Below are 21,437 nucleotides of genomic sequence, written 5' to 3'. Positions count from 1 at the left end.
TGCCATCTGCAATCTTTGCAGTCAACGCGTTAGTCGCGGTAAGCCCAATACTCACCTAGGGACGACCGCCTTAAGAAGGCACATGAGCAGCCATCACCGAGCCCAGTGGGAGCAACGGAACACACAAAGCCACACTGCAGGCTCTCACCGTCCAGCCTCGTCTTCTACTTCTCCTTCTCCTCTCTCCTCACAATTGTCCTCCACTCCACCTTCCATCACGCCAAGCTCACATTTTTCTGCAAAAAGGCAGGCTTCCGTGGGCCTAATGTTTGAGCGTAAAAAAATGATGACGCCGGATAACCCTCTTGCCCAACGGTTGGCGGCTGGCTTGTCAGAACTCATAGCCCGCCAACTACTGCCATATAAACTGGTGGACTCGGAGGCCTTTCGCAAATTTGTGGCCATTGGAACACCACAATGGAAGGTCCCAGGAAGGAAGTATTTCTCAGAGAAGGGCATCCCAGAGCTATATGGCCATGTTCAGCGGCAAGTGAATGTATCTCTGGCACACAGTGTCGGTGCCAAGATACATCTGACCACAGACACGTGGTCTAGCAAACACGGGCAGGGAAGGTATATCAGTTTTACTGCCCACTGGGTGAACCTTCTGACGGCCGTCAAGCATGTAACCCGTGGCACCCGTGTAGATTTGGTTTTACCGCCACGGATTGCATGCAGGCCTGACTCTTCTTCTCCTCCTCCTACTCCATCCTCCTCCCTCTCCTCCTCAGCTGCCTCCTCCTTTTCCGCTGCTAGCGTCTCTTCCACTGCACCGCCCAAGCTCCCCAGAACCTATTCCACATGCCAGGTGAGACGTTGCCATGCCGTGCTGCGTCTGTTGTGCCTGGAAGCAAAGAGCCACACTGGCCCGGCACTCCTTTCAGCTTTGCGTTCACAGGCAGATGAGTGGCTAACACCGCTCAATTTGACAGTTGGTAAAGTGGTGTGTGACAACGGTGCCAATCTGCTTAGCGCATTGAAACAGGGCAAAATCACGCACGTGCCGTGCATGGCACACGTCTTAAACTTGGTCGTGCAGCGATTCCTTGTCAAATACCCTGGGGTCCAGGACATCTTGCGGCAGGCAAGGAAAATCTCGGCCCATTTCAGAAGATCTTACACGGCCATGGCTCGCCTTGCTGACATTCAGCGGCGACACCATCTGCCGGTCAGACGTCTTATTTGCGATTGCCCGACGCGATGGAACTCAACCTTCTATATGCTTGATAGGCTGCTCCAGCAGAAACGTGCAGTTAACGTCTACCTGTATGAACTCTGCGAAAGAAACGGTTCTGGGGAGCTGGGTTTTTTTTCACCGCGCCAGTGGCTGCTCATGCGCGACACATGCAGACTTCTGCGGCCATTTGAGGAGATCACCAAACTGGTCAGTCGCAGCCATGGCGCCATCAGTGACATGGTACCTTATGCCTTCTTTCTGGAGCGTGCATTGCGTCGTGTCATTGATCAGGCTGTGGAGGAGCAGGAGCGGGAAGATGAGGAAGTCGCAATGCTGGATGAATTCCCAGGGGGGGCTACTCTATCTGAGACAAGTCAACAACAGGAGTCTGATGAGGAGTCAGAGGAGGATGGTGCCGGGGCGGATGAGCAGGAGCAAGAAGAGCATGCTTTAAACCTTTCTGGGATCCCTGTTGTGCGAGGATGGGGAGAGGAGAATGAAGAGGACGACATTATCCTGGATGATGAGCAGGAGCCAGGCCACCACACCGCTTCCACTTTAGTGCAAATGGGGGCCTTCATGCTCCAGTGTTTTAATAGGGACCCCCGTATAAAAAGCATGAGGGTCAAGGACCAGTACTGGGTGGCAACGTACTTAGACCCCCGGTACAAACACAAAATGGCGGAAATGTTACCGCCGTCGCAGAGGGCTGTCAGAATGCAGCACTTCCAGGCCTTGCTTCGAGAAATGCTGCATTCTGCTTTTGCGTGCGCTGGCAGAGGAGCAATTCCCACTCCCAGAGAAGGATTTGCGGGTACCAATCCAACAGCGCCTGCAAGAAGAGGCCGGTTTGAAGATGTGTTGGTGACTTCGGATATGAGGTCATTCTTTCAGCCGACCCATCGACAGGTGTCATCCGGATCCAGCATCAGGGAACGCCTAGACCGTCAGGTGTCCGACTACATTGGGTTAACGGCCGATGTGGACGCTCTGAGGAGTGATGAACCCCTAGACTACTGGGTGGGCAGGCTTGACCTCTGGCCAGAGCTTGCCCAATTTGCAATCGAACTGTTGGCTTGCCCCTCATCCAGTGTCCTGTCCGAAAGGACGTTCAGCGCAGCAGGGGGGATTGTGACCGATAAGCGTACTCGCCTAGCTCACCACAGTGTTAACTACCTCACATTTCTAAAAATGAATGAGGCATGGATCTCGGAGGAATTCAACACATGTGATCAGTAGACCATGTATATGTCTATAAACAATTTTTGGAATCAAGCACACAGACCTTCTTAATTCATTTGGCTCACTTCCCTGACCCAAAAAAGCACACCGTACTATATGCCCCTACCCTCCTCTTTGAAGAGGTTGAGCGGTGTCATATTTCTACTGGGGCTGCTTATTATGAGGGGTTCCCACCATCCCTGTGCTGTGCTGACTTCCTCCTGGGTGTTCTTATTATGAGGGGCTCCCACCATCCCTGTGCTGTGCTGACTTCCTCCTGGGGGTTCTTATTATGAGGGGATCACACCATCCCTGTGCTGTGCTGACTTCCTCCTGGGGCTGCTTACGGTGCTGCTGTCAGCGCTGTATGTCACGGAGCTGCTGTCAGCGCTGTATGTCACGGAGCTGCTGTCAGCGCTGTATGTCACGGAGCTGCTGTCAGCGCTGTATGTCACGGAGCTGCTGTCAGCGCTGTATGTCACGGAGCTGCTGTCAGCGCTGTATGTCACGGAGCTGCTGTCAGCGCTGTATGTCACGGAGCTGCTGTCAGCGCTGTATGTCACGGAGCTGCTGTCAGCGCTGTATGTCACGGAGCTGCTGTCAGCGCTGTATGTCACGGAGCTGCTGTCAGCGCTGTATGTCACGGTGCTGCTGTCAGCGCTGTATGTCACGGAGCTGCTGTCAGCGCTGTATGTCACGGAGCTGCTGTCAGTGCTGTATGTCACGGAGCTGCTGTCAGCGCTGTATGTCACGGAGCTGCTGTCAGCGCTGTATGTCACGGAGCTGCTGTCAGCGCTGTATGTCACGGTGCTGCTGTCAGCGCTGTATGTCACGGAGCTGCTGTCAGCGCTGTATGTCACGGAGCTGCTGTCAGCGCTGTATGTCACGGAGCTGCTGTCAGCGCTGTATGTCACGGAGCTGCTGTCAGCGCTGTATGTCACGGAGCTGCTGTCAGCGCTGTATGTCACGGTGCTGATGTCAGTGCTCTGTATTACGGTGCTGCTGTCAGTGCTCTGTATCTCCTGCACCCTCTTGTTTGCCTACCCTGGTCCCTGACCTTCCCTCTCCTCCATTGCCTTCATTAGCTCCATAGTCCTGAATTGTCAGAACAATTTCCCAAATAAAAAAAAAATGCTTGTAGTTATCGATCCCAAATTCACCTCATACATGTATTATGCTATTGTCCAGGTGGTGGGACTACGTGCTACCCCCTAATAATTACCCCGTGGCCGCAAATTCGACCTAAAGGTTTGCGAAATTCGCCTCCCATTGAAGTCAATGGAGCCCGCGGCGAACGGTCGTTTTCGCGAACGTTTGTGTCCGTTCGCGTTTCGCGTTCGCGAAACGTCCCGTCGGAAGTTCGTCCATCACTAGTTTTAACCTTATCCTAAACTCTGACTGTAACAAAGTGTCCCTTAAAGGAGAAGTTCAGCCAGAGCTTATTTTGCTTTGCTTCTCCTATGCGTCACTGGAGTGCAATTCGTTTTGCACTTCTGTGACTTGTTTTCAGAAGAGAGTGGTCTGAAGTCCACTATCTGCTGATGTCACACAGATCAGTCCAGGCACCACGTCATCCCAACTTTGGGAGTCTGGATCCGCTAGTTGACTGGACTGATAGCCACCTCAGCCTCCCAGCGAGCCACTGCTCCATAGCTCAGCGCTCCAGTAAGCATGGAGGAGCAGAGCAGGAGAGCTGCTGATTGACAGGAAGCCGCTCTCTGCTCGCAGAGCTCTGAAAACCGAGTGATTGGTGGTGTTCGATCGCTCAGCTTTCAGTATTAGAGGCGCCAGGGGTACAGATGCAGCATCCACCTAGGTAAATATTAATCTGCAGTAACCCTGATTCCCACACTTCTCTTTTAATTCTTTATTCCTATGAAATGCTTTTAAAAGGAGAAATATAGCCAAAGCTCATTTGGCTGTACTTCTCCTTTGGATCACAGGAGTGTAATTCGTTTTGCACTCCTGTGATCCATTTTCAGTCGATAGCAGGCTGAAGTCCATTCTCTGCTGACATCCCCAATATCAGCCTTGGGCGGGTGTAGCACTGATGATTCCCCCATGCAGAGCAGGGCCCTCTTAAGCAGCCATGTTGATGAGCAGTCTCCACACCCCTTGCTATATTTTATTTTAATCACAAAAAACAATACAGCTCTTGTGTACCAAAGTATAACTAAAAAGCAGTAACAGTATATGTAAGAGATGACACAACAAATCAAATGAAAAATAAAAACAGTTGCGCTTAGTGAACACTATTGTAAACAAAGTCCAACAGATGATTTATAAGTCCAAAAGATCAACTGAAAAGCAAAACAAGAAGTGCTGTATAAAGTGCTTGTGCAAATGGTATCCAACAATATCCTCCACCAAGTGATGTCACCAACATATTGTCAGAATCTACTCTTACCCCACGAGATGGACCCTCTGTTATGAAAGGTCAAATGCACATTGGGATATATCAGCTATTAGGCGTCAATTAGGAAGTCATGCAGGCAGTACACGTCTCTCCTGCCGCTCCTCCCACAGCAGACTCAAAATCTCATGGCAGCCAGGCAATACCCAAAAGACAATAAAAAGGAGACTTCTGATAGTGTAAAACCTTTTAAAGGTGTTAATTCAAAACAAATGCACTAAGACAGGAAGTCATTAGAGGTGCATCATAATAATAAAAAACTGCAGCATGCAAAAATTGCGGTGACTCGGATAGTGTGTCCTCGCCCAACCTGTTTCGTCACGATTGGACTTCTTCCGGGGCATGAGGAACACTTCCTGTCACTGTAATAAGTGCCACACCAACCAGAGCCAGCCAAGCCTCACTTTCACATGCAGATTAGCGGTACAATAACTAAGCCACAATCTGGATGGTAGGAGTAACTGGGTGACTCATTCAAAGCCAGCCGAAATGGTTAATCAACCAAGCCTCCTCTTCACAATGAGGCTCTCAATACTAGTCATAACCGAAAGAGATGCTTGATACACTCACCTCCAGCAGCAGAACCACATGTAGAGGAAGAGGATCTCCTATTCACGAATGTGGTATCCCAACAGCCAAGGAAGGTGTCCCCAAATGGGGAAAATAACCAAAAAAGGAGGGTAATTTGGTCACTTCCACTTTCTTCTCGTTCGAAAGTTTTTATTTTATGTTAAAATAAATTATATGTACAGAATATAAAACAAATTATGTAATACCAGAAATAAAAAGACATATTGAAGTACGGATGATACAAAGCAAAGAAGAATTTCAAGATATTCTTGTGGGAATGACAATAAATGGCCATATATATTTTAGAATTTGAAAACATCCTTATAGCTGAGTTTTAAACATTTTAATCCCAAGAAAATATAATTATGTCTAAAAGAAAATATATGATTTTAAAGTATGTTTATAGTAATTATTATATAGTAAGGGAAGAACATAAAAGGTATATAGGAGGGGAAGGGGAGGGAATAATTCTCTGGAGGAGGTTTTATATATCAGCTAATGTTGTAATTCTATAAAAAAATCTTAATCACCATAACAATAAAACTCGGTGGTCAATATTATCTGACATATAATATTTAATCCAAGGTTTCCATGTTATATCAAACTTTGTCATCTGGTTTTTATCTATAGCGTCCATTTTAGCATGGATGAAAGATTGATTCATTCTACGTTTGGTTTCTGTAATATTCACCACATCTGTTTTCCACGCATTGGCTATAGTCTGCTTTGCGGCTATCAGGAGTGTAAGAACTAATTTGAATTGTTTCTGATTCAGAAAAGCTGGTTTTAAATTAAGGAGAGCTATAGTTGGGTCTGGAAAAATTGGACGATCAAAACATTTTCTAATTAGCAGAAAGATCTTTTTCCAAAATGATTGTACAATTGAGCAATGCCACCAGGTATGTATATAGGTACCCTTTTCTGGACAGCCACGAAAGCAGAGGCCAGTGTTGTCTGTTGAGAATTTGGCGATTCTCGCAGGAACCAAATACTAGACATGTGCAGAGTAAAATATTTTGTTTCAGAATTTCGTTTTCGTCCGAAAACTTAATTTATTTAGTTACTCCCGAAATTTGTTTTTATTTATTTCGTTTTTTGTTCAAAAATTGCATTCGTCCGAAAATCCACATGAATTACGGTCAAATCTGTCTTGGAAGGCTTATGGTGTCTGTCGAATGTATAAAGAAGATTCGACGGAGCTAACTATATAGCATACTTTAGAACCCTATTAAAGTCTATGGGACTCCAACGTTCAAAATCTAAAGTGCTAATTTTAAAGGCTAATTTGCAAGTTACTGTCCTAAAAAGTGTTTGGGGACCCGGGTCCTGCCCCAGGGGACATGTATCAATGCAAAAAAAAGTTTTAAAAACTGCTGTTTTTTCGGGAGCAGTGATTTTAATAATGATTAAAGTGAAACAATAAAAGTGTAATATTCCTTTAAATTTCGTAGGGGGGGTTGTCTATAGTGTGCCTGTGAAGGGGCGCATGTTTCCCGTGCTTAGAACTGTCCCAGCACAAAGTGTCATTTATGCAGGAAAAAAAGTCCTTTAACCACTTGCTTACTGGGCACTTAAACCCCCCTCAGTCCCAGACCAATTTTCAGCTTTCAGCACTGATGCACTTTGAATGACAATTGCGCGGGCATACAACACTGTACCCAAATGAAATTTTTATAATTTTTTTCCCACAAATAGAGCTTTCTTTTGGTGGTATTTAGTTACAGCTCGGAGTTTTATTTTTTGCTAAACAAACAAAAAAAGATGCAAAAAAAAAAAAATCATGTTTTAATAGTTTGTTATAAAATTTTGCAAACGGGTCATTTTTCTCCTTCATTGAAGTGCGCTGATTAGGCGGCACTGATAGGCTGCATTGGTGGGCACTGATGGGCTGCATTGGTGGGCACTGATAGGCTGCATTGGTGGGCACTGATAGGCTGCACTGGTGGGCACTGATAGGCATAGTTAAGGCGGCACTAATAGGCACAGATAAGGCGGCACCGATGGGCACAGATAAGGCGGCACTGATGGGCAAATATGGGCACAGATAAGATGGCACGGGTGGGTGGCACGGATAAGTGGCACGGATGGGTGGCACGGATGGGCACTGATAGATACCACAGATAGATGGGACTGATGGGCACTGATAGGTGGCACTGATAGGTGGCTCTGATAGGTGGCACTGCTGGGCACTGATGGGCGGCACTGCTGGGCACTGATGGGCGGCACTGCTGGGCACTGATGGGCGGCACTGGGGTGCAGCACCTTTGAGGCAGATTGTGGGCACTGTGGGTGGCACTGTGGGTGGCACTGTGGGGTGGCACTGTGGGTGGCACTGTGGGTGGCACTGTGGGCACTATGGGCACTGACGGGGGGCACTTACTTTTGCTTTTACTTTTACTTCAGGATGGCACTGCGGGAGGCAGGTGGGCACTGGCAGGTGGCAGGTGGTCCCTTGTATTGATGGCCGTGATCGGGACTGATGTCCCGATCACGGCCGCCGGTGATCGGCTTTTTTTTTTTCTCCTCACGCTGTCAGCGCGAGGAGGAATAATAGCCGATTACCGGCTCCGTTCTATCACATGATCAGCTGTCATTGGCTGACAGCTGATCACGTGATAAGGGGTCGGGATCGACCCCTTGCACGGATCGGTGATCAGGCGAGTCTCATGGACTCGCCGATCACAGGGGGCGCGCAGGCCGTTCGTACACGGGACGACGTCAATAGACGTAGTCCCGGAAATGTAGGTCCGCGCTAATGCCGTCATTTGGCAATAGCGCGGATCCCAAGTGGTTAAAATCACTCGCAGCTATAATGAATTGTCGGCTCCGTAATACAGAGAACACTCATTGAAAGTCATTGATAAAAAAATAAATAAATAAATAAAAAAAAAAGCGTGGGGGTCCCCCAAATTCAATTACCAGGCCCTTCAGGTCTGGTATGGATATTAAGGGGAACCCTGCCTCAAATTTAAGAAAAAATTTGACGTGGGGTTCCCCCTAAATATCCATAACCAGACCCTTCAGGTCTGGTATGGATATTAAGGGGAACCCCGCGTCAAATTAAAAAAAAAATTGACGTGGGGTTCCCCCTAAAAATCCATACCAGACCCTTTATCCGAGCACGCAACCTGGCAGGCCGCAGAAAAAGAGGGGGGGACGAGAGAGCGGCCCCCCCTCCCTCCTGAACCGTACCAGGCCACATGCCCTCAACATTAGGAGGATGCTTTGGGGGTCCGTGACTCCTCAAAGCACCTTGTCCCCATGTTGATGAGGACAAGGCCCTCATCCCCACAACCCTGGCCGGTGGTTGTGGAGGTCTGCGGGCGGGGGGCTTATCAGAATCTGGAAGCCCCCTTTAACAAGGGGACCCCCAGATCCCGCCCCCCCCTGTTTGAAATGGTAAGGGGGTACAAAAGTACCCCTACCATTTCACAAAGAAAGTGTAAAAAATGGTTAAATAAAACAAACACACTTTTGAAAAATGCCTTTATTAAAAATAAAAAAAAATAAAAAAAAGATTCCAGCGGCGGTAATCCACTCTTGCTATCCAGCGATACCTGACCCCGCCCCCCTCTGACGCAAGGGGAAACCCGGGGTTCCCCGTGACGTATGGGTGACCCCGCCCCCCTCTGATGTAACGGAAACCTGCCTGTGTTACATCAGAGGGGTGTGGGTCACCCCTACGTCACAGGGAACCCCGGGTTTCCCCTTGCGTCAGAGGGGGGCGGGGTCAGGTGACGGGTGGCCCCGCCCTCCATATATAAGAAACATCAGCCGTCGGAATGCCTGCAGTGTCTCTGTGGAGGAGACAGAAGAAGGATGGATCGCTGCGCTGGATGACATGAGACATCGCTGGAGAGATGATCGTCCATCGCTGGATAGCAAGAGTGGATTACCGCCGCTGGAATCTTTTTTTTTTTTTTTTTAATAAAGGAATTTTTCAAAAGTGTGTTTGTTTTATTTAACCATTTTTTACACTTTCTTTGTGAAATGGTAGGGGTACTTTTGTACCCCCTTACCATTTCAAACAGGGGGGGGGCGGGATCTGGGGGTCCCCTTGTTAAAGGGGGCTTCCAGATTCTGATAAGCCCCCCGCCCGCAGACCTCCACAACCACCGGCCAGGGTTGTGGGGATGAGGCCCTTGTCCTCATCAACATGGGGACAAGGTGCTTTGAGGGGTCACAGACCCCCAAAGCATCCTCCCAATGTTGAGGGCATGTGGCCTGGTACGGTTCAGGAGGGGGGGGGCGCTCTCTCGTCCCCCCCTCTTTTCCTGCGGCCTGCCAGGTTGCGTGCTCGGATAAAGGGTCTGGTATGGATTTTTAGGGGGAACCCCACGTCAATTTTTTTTTAAATTTGATGCGGGGTTCCCCTTAATATCCATACCAGACCTGAAGGGTCTGGTTATGGATATTTAGGGGGAACCCCACGTCAAATTTTTTCTTAAATTTGAGGCAGGGTTCCCCTTAACCACTTCAGGACCGCCGTATTGCTAATGTACGTCAGCACAATGGCACAGGCAGGCACAATCACGTAGATGTACGTGATTGCCTTCCAGCGGGTGGGGGGTCCAATCGGACCCCCTCCCGTTGGATACGACGGTCCGGTTCCCTCCAGGAGCGCTCCGTGATGAGGGGATGGCTGTTCGTTTTCGGCCACCCCCTCTGGATCGCTCCTGGCCAATGAGAAGCTTCCTCCCCTGTGTATTGTTTACACAGGAAGGAGGAAGTGATGACATTCTCCTCGGGGCGGTCTTTTTGACCGGACTACGAGGAGAAGACTAATAGTAAGTGTGCACCAACACTACACTGACATGTAGGTACACACAGGCACACAAACCCCCCCCCAATTCCCCCCCCGATCGCCCCCCGATCCCCCCCCCGCCCCCCCCCCCCCAGTCACAGTGTCACTGATTGCATTGATCATTTCTTTACTGATCAATGCATTCAGTGTCAGTTGTGACAGTAAAAACTGTCAGGACAGTTAGTGTTAGGTCCAGGGTAGCCCCCTATCACCCCCCAATAAAGATTTAACCCCCTGATTGCCCCTAGAGTTAACCCTTTCACCCCCTTTTGCCAGTGTCACTAAGCGATCATTTTTCTGATCGCTGCATGTGTCGCTAGTGTCGCTAGGTAGCTAGTTATTTTTTTAGGTTCACCGCCAGGTTTTTATATCTCTAGGTACCCCGATATACTACCCAATAATGTTTTTAACCCCCTGATTGCCGCTAGTTAACCCTTTCACCCCCTTTTGCCAGTGTCACTAAGCGATCATTTTTCTGATCGCTGCATGTCGCTAGGTAGCTAGTTATTTTTTTAGGTTCACCGCCAGGTTTTTATAGCGCTAGGTACCCCGATATACTACCCAATAATGGTTTTAACCCCCTGATTGCCGCTAGTTAACCCTTTCACCCCCTTTTGCCAGTGTCACTAAGCGATCATTTTTCTGATCGCTGCATCAGTGTCGCTAGTGTCGCTAGGTAGCTAGTTATTTTTTTAGGTTCACCGCCAGGTTTTTATAGCGCTAGGTACCCCGATATACTACCCAATAATGGTTTTAACCCCCTGATTGCCGCTAGTTAACCCTTTCACCCCCTTTTGCCATTGTCACTAAGCGATCATTTTTCTGATCGCTGCATGTGTCACTAGGTAGCTAGTTATTTTTTTAGGTTCACCGCCAGGTTTTTATAGCGCTAGGTACCCCGATATACTACCCAATAATGGTTTTAACCCCCTGATTGCCGCTAGTTAACCCTTTCACCCCCTTTTGCCAGTGTCACTAAGCGATCATTTTTCTGATCGCTGCATCAGTGTCGCTAGTGTCGCTAGGTAGCTAGTTATTTTTTTAGGTTCACCGCCAGGTTTTTATAGCGCTAGGTACCCCGATATACTACCCAATAATGGTTTTAACCCCCTGATTGCTGCTAGTTAACCCTTTCACCCCCTTTCACCAGCGATCACAGTATAAGTGTCACTGGTGACGCTGGTTAGCCAGTTAGTTATTTAGGTTCCCCGTCAGGTTTTTATATAGCGCCAGGGACCCCCATATACTACCTAATAAAAATTTGAACCCCCTGATTGCCCCTAGTTAACCCTTTCACCACTGATCACCGTATAAGTGTTACGGGTGACTCTGGTTAGTTTGTTTTTTATAGCATCAGGGCACCCACCATTTATTACCCAATAAAGGTTTAACCCCCTGATCACCCGGCGGGTGATATCAATTAGGTTTTAGGGTCAGGGTCTGCGTCGCCCCAGGCAGCGCTAGGTTAGTGCCAGTACCGCTAACACCCACACGCAAAGCATACACCTCCCGTAGTGCTATAGAATCTGAACAGATCAATATCTGATCTGATCAGATCTATACTAGCGTCCCCAGCAGTTTAGGGTTCCAAAAAAACGCATTGTTAGCGGGATCAGCCCAGATACCTGCTAGCACCTGCGTTTTGCCCCTCTGCCCAGCCCACCCAAGTGCAGTATCGATCGATCACTGTCACTTACAAAACACTAAACACATAACTGCAGCGATCGCAGAGTCAGGCCTGATCCCTGCCATCGCTAACAGGTTTTTTGGTAGCATTTTATATTTAAATCCGGAAGGCAGTGCTTGGTTTTCGGGGTCCCGTACGTGGCTAGGCTCCCAAAAAGTCCCCCACATGTGGTATCCCCGTACTCGGGAGAAGCAGCAGAATTTATTTTGGGGTGTAATTTGACTTCTGCCCATAGCATGTGTGAGCAATATATCATTTAGTGACAACTTTGTGCAAAAAAAAAAAAGTTTGTAATATTCCCGCAACTTGTGGCAAAATATAAAATATTCCATGGACTCAACATGCATCTCAGTAATTAGCTTGGGGTGTCTACTTTCCAAAATGGGGTCATTTTGGGGGGTTTTGTGCTATTTTGGCATTTTATGGCCTTCGAAACTGTGATAGGTAGTGAGGAGTTAAATCAAAAATTTGCACCCTTAGAAATCCTGAAGGTGGTGATTGGTTTTCGGGGTGCCGTGCGCGACTAGACTCCCAAAAAGTCCCACACATGTGGTATCCCCATACTCGGGAGAAGTAGCGGAATATATTTTGGGGTGCAATTCCACATATAACTATGGCATGTGTGAGCAATATATCATTTAGTGACAACTTTTTGTAAAAAAAATTTTTTTATTTTTTTTTGTCATTATTCAATCCCTTAGGACAAAAAAAATAAATATTCAATGGGCTCAACATACCCATCAGCAATTTCCTTGGGGTGTCTACTTTCCAAAATGGGGTCATTTGGGGGGGATTTGTACTGCCCTGCCATTTTAGCACCTCAAGAAATGAGATCGGCAGTCATAAATTAAAAGCTGTGTAAATTCCAGAAAATGTACTCTAGTTTGTAGACGCTATAACTTTTGCGCAAACCAAAAAATATACGCTTATTGACATTTTTTTTACTAAAGACATGTGGCTGAATAAATTTTGCCCTCAATGTATGACTAAAATTTAGTTTATTCGATTTTTCTTATAACAAAAAGAAGAAAATATCTTTTTTTTTTCAAAATTTTCGCTCTTTTTCCATTTATATCGCAAAAAAAAAAAATCGCAGAGGCAATCAAATACCATCAAAAGAAAGCTCTATTTGTGGGAAGAAAAGGACGCAAATTTTGTTTGGGTGCAATATTGCATGACCGCGCAATTACCAGTTAAAGCAGCGCAGTGCGAAATTGGAAAAAGACCTCTGGTCCTTAAGGTGTTTATTGGTCCGGGGCTGAAGTGGTTAATATCCATACCAGACCTGAAGGGCCTGGTAATTGAATTTGGGGGACCCCCACGCTTTTTTTTTAATTTATTTATTTATTTTTTTATCAATGACTTTCAATGAGTGTTCTCTGTATTACGGAGCCGACAATTCATAATAGCTGCGAGTGATTTTAAAGGACTTTTTTTCCTGCATAAATGACACTTTGTGCAGGGACAATTCTAAGCACGGGAAACATGCGCCCCTTCACAGGCATACTATAGACAACCCCCCCCCCTACGAAATTTAAAGGAATATTACACTTTTATTGTTTCACTTTAATCATTATTAAAATCACTGCTCCCGAAAAAACGGCCGTTTTTAAAACTTTTTTTTGCATTGATACATGTCCCCTGGGGCAGGACCCGGGTCCCCAAACACTTTTTAGGACAGTAACTTGCAGAATCTTTTCTCTCTGTCAAATCTTTTTTCTCTGTCGAATATTTTCTCTATATAATCTTGGACTAATAGAGGTAAGGTTAAGCACATTCGACCACAGGTTCTATAGACACAGATTGTTGTCAGAGTCATGTCGAATCTCCTATTCTATATCGAACTGTTGTAACAATAAAAACGAAAATAAAGCATTTATTTATGTCGGATCTTTCGTTTTTCGGATTTTGTGCTTTCGTTATCGTTTGTCAAAACGAAAACGAAAATAGCTGAAATTCGGACGAAAATGCATTCGGACGAAAACGAATGCACATGTCTACCAAATACCAGCGTGTGAGAACTTTATATGATGATTCAGACGCCAATATATTTATAGAGGAAGATTTTGTGAAAGACCATATGTTGGACCAAGACCTAGAATCGATCGTACAATCCAAATCTTTTTCCCACTTGGCCACATATTTAGGTATAACAGTATTCAAATTAGATATCAATTGTGTATACAATGATGTAATACGACCTTTAGCATGTGGTTCCTTGAGACAAAATCTTTCAAATTGAGAAATATTATATAAGTTTACATTTAAATTGAGAAGAGGAGTATAAAAAAATTTGATTTGGAGATATCTGAATATTTCTGATTGTGGAAGCTTATATAATTCACATAGATCTGTAAAAGATTTTATTGATGTAGTTGAAGTTAAATTATATAGACAAGTGATACCAGCCTTAGACCAAGCTTTAAAGGTTTTGGGATATTTCCAGGCTGGGTAAAAAGTCGGATTCTTGTGGAAAGATAATAGCGGATTTTGTGGAGATTGCAGACCATGTGAATTTCTATACCTATCCCATATAGATAGAGAGTGCTTAGAAATGGGGTTATTTATAGACGTACGATCTGCAGGTTGTAACCATAATATATTGTTTATAGGAAGAGGATCACAGTCTACAGCTTCAATGAGGACCCATAAAGGAATCTCTGTGGAAGAGTGATATTTTGTTAATTGAGATTATTGAGCTGCTTTGTAATATGTGTTAAAGTCTGGAAATCCCAAACCACCCAAAACTTTGGGGAGAACAAGTGTTTTTTTGTGAAGTCTGGGTTTTATTTTCCCCCAAGTGAATTTCGTTACTTTTTGTTGAATCAGCCTAAGAAAATATGCAGGAATATGAATCGGGAGAGTTCTGAATAAATATAAAAATTTCGGAAGAACAGACATTTTTATGATATTGATTTTCCCAAACCATGATATCGGCATTGATGACCAATTAGATAACGACCTTGTAATATTTTTTAATAGAGCTGGTCAATTAGCTGCAAATAAATCGGAGGGGTTAGGAGTAAACTGCAAACCCAGATATGGGAGGCTATTGTTATGTACAGCCTTGAAATAAAGGACATTCTACGAAGTAGCATTCATCTCAATGTATATTTACTCAGAAAATCTCCGCACAGAGGACCACCCAAAGGGAGTGATTCTGAATTCATCACGGTTACAGGGTTTTATAAGAAAATGATAACATGATAGTTTATGTGTGGGAAAAAGTCAAAAATAGAAATTACACAATACATTCCAGGATAATCTATTTCATATTTCACATGGTCATTTTTGCCATAACACAATAACAACTTTAAAGGTCATGCTTTATCTCATGTCAACAGTACAGGACATCTCATGTGAAGCAAATAACAAGTGAATAACAAGATATGTGTTGCAATATTGAGAATACCCAAGGAGAATTAAAAAACATTATATAAAGAAATACATTCTTATATTGAAGGGGAACTCTGGGTTATATACAGATATGTGTTACATATGTCTTCATATCTTGACATCCCTCCTATGTTTGTAATTCCTTGGGTATTTCTCTTTAAACTTCCTCTATGGCTCTGGGTTGACCTCCAGGTATACGAGCCACCATCTCATGAGCAGTTCTAACTCTTGACCTTTAGGGCTCAAAAGAACCAGTGTTAGCACAAGCTTTCCAAATAGCGCTACAAGAAGTGGTAGTTATTTTAAAACAACATTTGAATAACATAGGTGCACATTTGATTATAAGGATTATAAGTATTATGATACCAACAATATATAGGATACCATGTAATATACCAGCAAACCAACCTCCAATGCCTGAAAACCAGTTGGCAGGATTAAGCCAGGAAGTCCAGCTTTCCCAGCTTCCTTCAACCCAAGCAGTTTCAGTATGCTCTTTCTGAAAATTGAGGTTAAGCTGTTGTACCTGCTCTACATGTGAAATGATAGCATCTTCTGCTTTAGTATCATTTCCAATGTAGTTACAATAGCCTGTTCCCACTATGGTGCATATTCCTCCCTGGCTCGCTGTAAGATAATCCAGCACCAGCCGGTGCTGCAAAATCTCCTTTTTAACCATTTTTAGTTCTGTGGCAAGCATCACAAAGTTCATATCATACAATGCTGTAATATTATTGATCAAGTCAGCTAAATCAATGATAAAACTGAATGCCTTTTTGATACAACATTTATTTACCCATGGTCCCATAACCCAGAGAATATTGGCTTTATCTCCCTGTCATGGGACTCTATACTAGTGCCAAGGTCACTATTATAAGTGTTATTAGTATTTTCCTCAACATTAACTAGGGGTACCTCAATGTTAGTCTCACCCTCCTTGTTCATGTCAGGATCTTTAACCTCATCATGATTCTCTTCCTCCCCCCCAGGTTCTGACTGATAATCTAAATCTCTTTTTAAAAGATGTATGGGGATTTTACGGATTTGGGACTCCTTAAACTCATCGTTACTCATATACCAAGTGGCAGGTATTACTCTCCCAAAATAACAAACCCCCATTGAATTTAAAGGGATCCAATTATATGCTTTCTTCCCACATATAAAGTAATAACCTGGGGGAGCTGCACAAGCCTTCTTGAAATTATACCCCTGCAAACACATTAATAATTTCATATTATTTTGCCTAGAATGTTGTCGATGCGTGTAGTCATGTAGTTCCTGATACCGATCTGTGCTCCATGCTGTATCCTTACCATCAAACCAATATCTGATCTCAGCATTGTCCATACAGTTAGAGTTCCCAATAGGTCTGGTAGTACTTTGAAAACCTTGAGTAAGCAGCTCAGATGAATATTCTCGAGTGAAGTTTATGCAGACAGAGGGGATTGTCATTGGAGCATTAGTGAACAACAGGAGTAAAACAACTCTGTCAACCATAGTTCTGCTTACATCTTCAAAGTGAGCACTGTTCTCTATTTCAGCCAATGTGCTGGGAACACCTAATAAGGGTATAGTCTTATGTGATATAGGTGCGTGTGTGCATATCCAGCAATTAGAAATGTTCAGTTTCTTTGCTGCCTGTAGGTGCATGGACACAAAGGAGTTATGAAAGGGTTCACCCAATTTAACATGATACTCATGAGTGTCTCTTCTTGCTCTTTGATTGGGATTACGGCTTTCTTCAGGTTGCAATTTCTCACTTGTGACAGTGGCATTGAAAAGGTAGGTGTCATGTATCTTACCCTTTTCTTTATGGTATGTCCATTCGAATGCCATGACTGTAATCCACACCACCGCTCCACCACAGAGGATAACGCTCCATAACACCACATTCGGTCTAGGCCCCAGGAGATTCATTCTGGAGTCTTCTGGCTCTGGCACGAGTAATTGGCGGTGATGACCTAGAAGGCAAGGGTAAAGAAGAATACCTGCTACCAGCAGACTGATCTGTATGTTCCTTCGGAGCTACAGTCTTTTTACAATGGGAACCATGAACCCAGTACTTGTAGTCTTTCAGCTTCACTGCAGTTGGAGATACAAGAATGATCTGAAACGGACCTTTCCACCTAGGAGACAAAGTGGTCCGGGGTGTATGATTCTTGATGTACACCCACTCTCCTGACTTTAGTCCATGCGTTCCGTCACTTGTGTCCACTGGTTGTCCTGCTTTGGTTCTGAAAAAAGTATCAGAAAACACATTTGCCAGTCTGCGCACATAGTCTATCATGGTATCTTGACCATTTCTCAAATTTACTGTCTCTGGGGGTGCCAAAGGTGCAGGAAGTCTCCGAGGTGGTCTTCCAAATAGTATGTCGAAGGGTGATAGCCCGTGTTTTTCTTTAGGGGTAGTCCTAATGGTAGCTAAAGCTATAGGCAATGCTTCTACCCATGTGCTTTTCCCATTAGCAGTTATTTTTGCAAGGTATCTCTTTAACGTCTGGTTAGTGCGTTCAACCATCCCACTAGCTTGTGGCCTATATGGCGTGTGCAGCTGCTGTTTTATTCCCAAAATAGCCACTACTTCTGCCATCAGTTTATTATCAAAGTGTGTACCTCTATCTGAGGAAATGACAGCCCCTATACCAAACCGTGGTATTAATTCTCTCGTAAGACATTTAACTACCGTACCGGCATCATTCTTCGCAGTGGGGAAGCTTTCAACCCAGTTCGAAAATTGACACACGCAAACCAAAAGATACCGGTAACGGCACAAGGGGGCATATCTGAGAAGTCAATTTGCACAATTTGAAATGGCTCCTCAGTATGTGGAATATGCTTCATAGGAGTGGGAACTGGTTTTGCAATGTTATGCATTTGACATATTGCACATTCATTAATCTATTTAGCAGCATATGTATGAAAGCCTGGAGCCCACCAGTGTTTGTTCGCCACCCAACACATCCCTCCTGTTGAGACATGGCAAGGCCCATGGCTCAAAGCAAACAAATAAATAAACAGAGTTGGAGGAGCAACCATTTTTCCCTTCATAGTCCACAGGCCATCCTCATCACAAACAGCCCCTTTGGAGCACCAGGATGGTCTGTGAGGTAAGTTTTCCTGTAAGGCAGACAAAAATGTGTAAATCAACAGGTAAATCAGTCAGAAACAACATAGGCATGGTACTGGATGGCTATTTGTAGATTGCTCCTTTAGCATATTCATTGGCTTGTTACACAAAATAGGTAGTAAGGTTTACTATAGTCAGGTAGCCCAAGAATTGGGATTGTCAGTAAAATTTCTTTAATTTCTTTCTTCACTGCTGGGGTTAATTTGTCCTCGATAAACTTATAACTACCCTTTGTATGTCGCTTTAATAATACTTGTAAAATACCTAATACTAGGATTAAATCTCCTTCATCCAGTAAAATTTTCATTTTTTATTTATTTATTTATTATCTATTCTTAATCACCAGGCAGCTTCCCCCAGTGACTTCTCTACTCAAGATACTGAAAAATTCTTGGTACTGACAGGGCTAAATCCCCATGACTTTTCACCGTGGCCACTTTCATATAGTTTCCAGTAATCCAGACTGATGGATTCATAAGCCCCTTGTGGGCTTCTTGTAATCCCTCCTATTTAGGGTTAATAAAGTTCTGGCATAAGGAGCAAATTTAACATCTCCCTTTGCTTCAAGTATGTTTTACTCCCATCCCTTCAGGCATTAAAACTATAGTTACTCTTATATTTTCTCTGTCTAGTAGACTGCTAGTGGAGTATGGCGATACACCACCTCTTACCTATAGAGGTTCAGTGACATTGGCAGTAATTACATCATTACTTATCTTAACCAAGAAAATACCTGCTGATTTAAAGTAGGAAAATTGGCATCACATATAATTTAACAAAGTCTTTTTTGTCTTTCTCGTTTAATTTGAAGAGCTACAACCTGCACTTCAATACTTTCCATATGCAGTGCTGTTTTCCTAGGTATGGGAACTTGTTATACATTTACTATTTTTATCGCTATCCTTATTAATCTCTTAGATTCTTTAAGATCCACTATTCATTAATTCTAGCGCTGGCTTCTTTCTCCATTCTTTAACTTCCTATAACAATCCTCCCATGAAACTGTTAACCAGACCATGTCTTTACACTTTCTTTTAATTCTTCTTAAATTCTTATTGCTGAGTCAGAAACTGTAGCAGCAGGCATCTGCCGCACTGCTCCCTCACTGACACGGAGCCTGTTGACCCCTCGCTTTCAGAAAATCATAAGCACATCTGCAATTTGCTAGCTGTCCCGTGCACACCGATAGGGAGAGATTAACCCATTTGCTAACTCATCACTTACTTCTCTCTAACATTTTATTGTTCACAAGCACCCTTATTCTTTGCTATTTTTAATAATTTCTTTGCCCTTTTTTTTGTTAACCCAAAAGTATTCATTACCGGTAAAATATTTTTTTCAAGCAAATTTCCCATTTTCTTTATGTTTTATGTTTTTCCTGTTACTCTTTTCAGAAATGACAATAGTTTAGAGCTCCGGGACTGAGAGCTCTACTTTTTACTTCTTACGGCTGTGTACCAGCAGCCCAGTACATATATTGAGATATCTCACTTCGTTCTACTCTCAGAAGGACGTCTCCTTTCTGAGTGGTAATAGGCTAGTCTTTCTCAACTCCCTATTCCAGAGAACATACAGCAGGTCATTCACCCATTTGTGGCTATCCGCTGAAGGCAAACCTATCCGCCTTAGGACCACAAACGTTTCTCAAAAAATCACACAAAAAATTCAACATTCACCACCTTCTATTCACTCATAGAAATTGTGGCACCTGCATTTTACACATCCCTTAATAACACAACTATATACATTGTCATTTCTGAGAGTAGCAAAAAGAAACACAAGTACGTACATTTGCATGCATCAGCTATAATTGGTACCATTATTATTCTCAGTAATCATACACAGACAGAATGCATTGAAATCAAAAATGAACGTGTTACCTTCTGTATTCCACAAGCCCCACCCGGCTCCTCAAAACCGCACAGAAAGACAGTACTTTATAATAATGAGAAATACATTTTTTCTCACCTGAGGCCTCTTTGTTGTCCCTCCTGTTGCGGGTTGAGAGCCGGTGGTGGGGATGCAGATAAGAAGAACGTCAGGGTCACCAAATGTTATGTACAGCCTTGAAATAAAGGACATTCTACGAAGTAGCATTCATCTCAATGTATATTTACTCAGAAAATCTCCGTACAGAGGACCACCCAAAGGGAGTGATTCTGAATTCATCACGGTTACAGGGTTTTATAAGAAAATGATAACATGATAGTTTATGTGTGGGAAAAAGTCAAAAATAGAAATTACACAATACATTCCAGGATAATCTATTTCATATTTCACATGGTCATTTTTGCCATAACACAATAACAACTTTAAAGGTCATGCTTTATCTCATGTCAACAGTACAGGACATCTCATGTAAAGCAAATAACAAGTGAATAACAAGGTATGTGTTGCAATATTGAGAATACCCAAGGAGAATTAAAAAACATTATATAAAGAAATACATTCTTATATTGAAGGGGAACTCTGGGTTATATACAGATATGTGTTACAAATGTCTTCATATCTTGACACTATGATCTACCCACTTAAAGGGTAGTGAATTTTGTAAAGATTGTTTATGAAATGTGAAATGTGAAATGTTTAATGCTGAAGATTTTTGAATATTGACCTTAAGGCCTGAAATAAATGAGAATTCTTGTAGTGCAACCATAAGATTTGGGGCCGAAACATGTGGAGAAGATAGAAAAAGGAGAATATCGTCTGCGAATAAACAGAGCTTATGATGAAAGCCACCCATTTCAATACCTGTTATAGTGGGTTCCATCCTAATTCTTTGTGCTAAAGGTTCAATGAGTAAAGCAAATAATAATGGCGAAAGTGGACATCCTTGACAAGTCCCCCTCAGTATATTAAACTCGTCCGATTTGTACCCTGCATATCTGATATAAGCTTTGGGATCTTGATACAAATTAGAGATCCATCGTAAAAAATGAGGGCCGAATCCCCATTTGGAAAGGGTATAATTCATATATGACCATGATACTGTGTCAAAAGCTTTCATAATATCTAAAGAAAGAAAACAAGTGGGAATACGTC

At 43.8% G+C, this 21,437-nt stretch overlaps 1 protein-coding gene across 1 annotated transcript; it reads right to left on the bottom strand.

The window, feature by feature from the left end:
• Positions 1–15,863: 15,863 nt before the first annotated feature.
• On the bottom strand, positions 15,864–20,741 carry LOC143928283 (uncharacterized). Its single transcript, XM_077453074.1, has 2 exons — positions 20,364–20,741; positions 15,864–18,385 (listed from the first exon to the last, which is right to left on the bottom strand). The coding sequence occupies exon 2, from the start codon at positions 17,183–17,185 to the stop codon at positions 16,061–16,063; it is 1,125 nt and encodes a 374-aa protein (XP_077309200.1). The 5' UTR covers positions 17,186–18,385; positions 20,364–20,741; the 3' UTR covers positions 15,864–16,060.
• Between the last annotated feature and the right edge of the window lie 696 nt (positions 20,742–21,437).

The sequence above is a fragment of the Lithobates pipiens genome, unplaced genomic scaffold, assembly GCF_037356315.1.
Source record: "Lithobates pipiens isolate NorthernLeopardFrog02 unplaced genomic scaffold, aLitPip1_a1.2 Scaffold_23, whole genome shotgun sequence".
Taxonomy (NCBI): Eukaryota; Metazoa; Chordata; class Amphibia; order Anura; family Ranidae; genus Lithobates; species Lithobates pipiens.
Note: the sequence above shows the minus strand (reverse complement) of the source record. Positions and strands in the feature narration are given on the sequence as shown.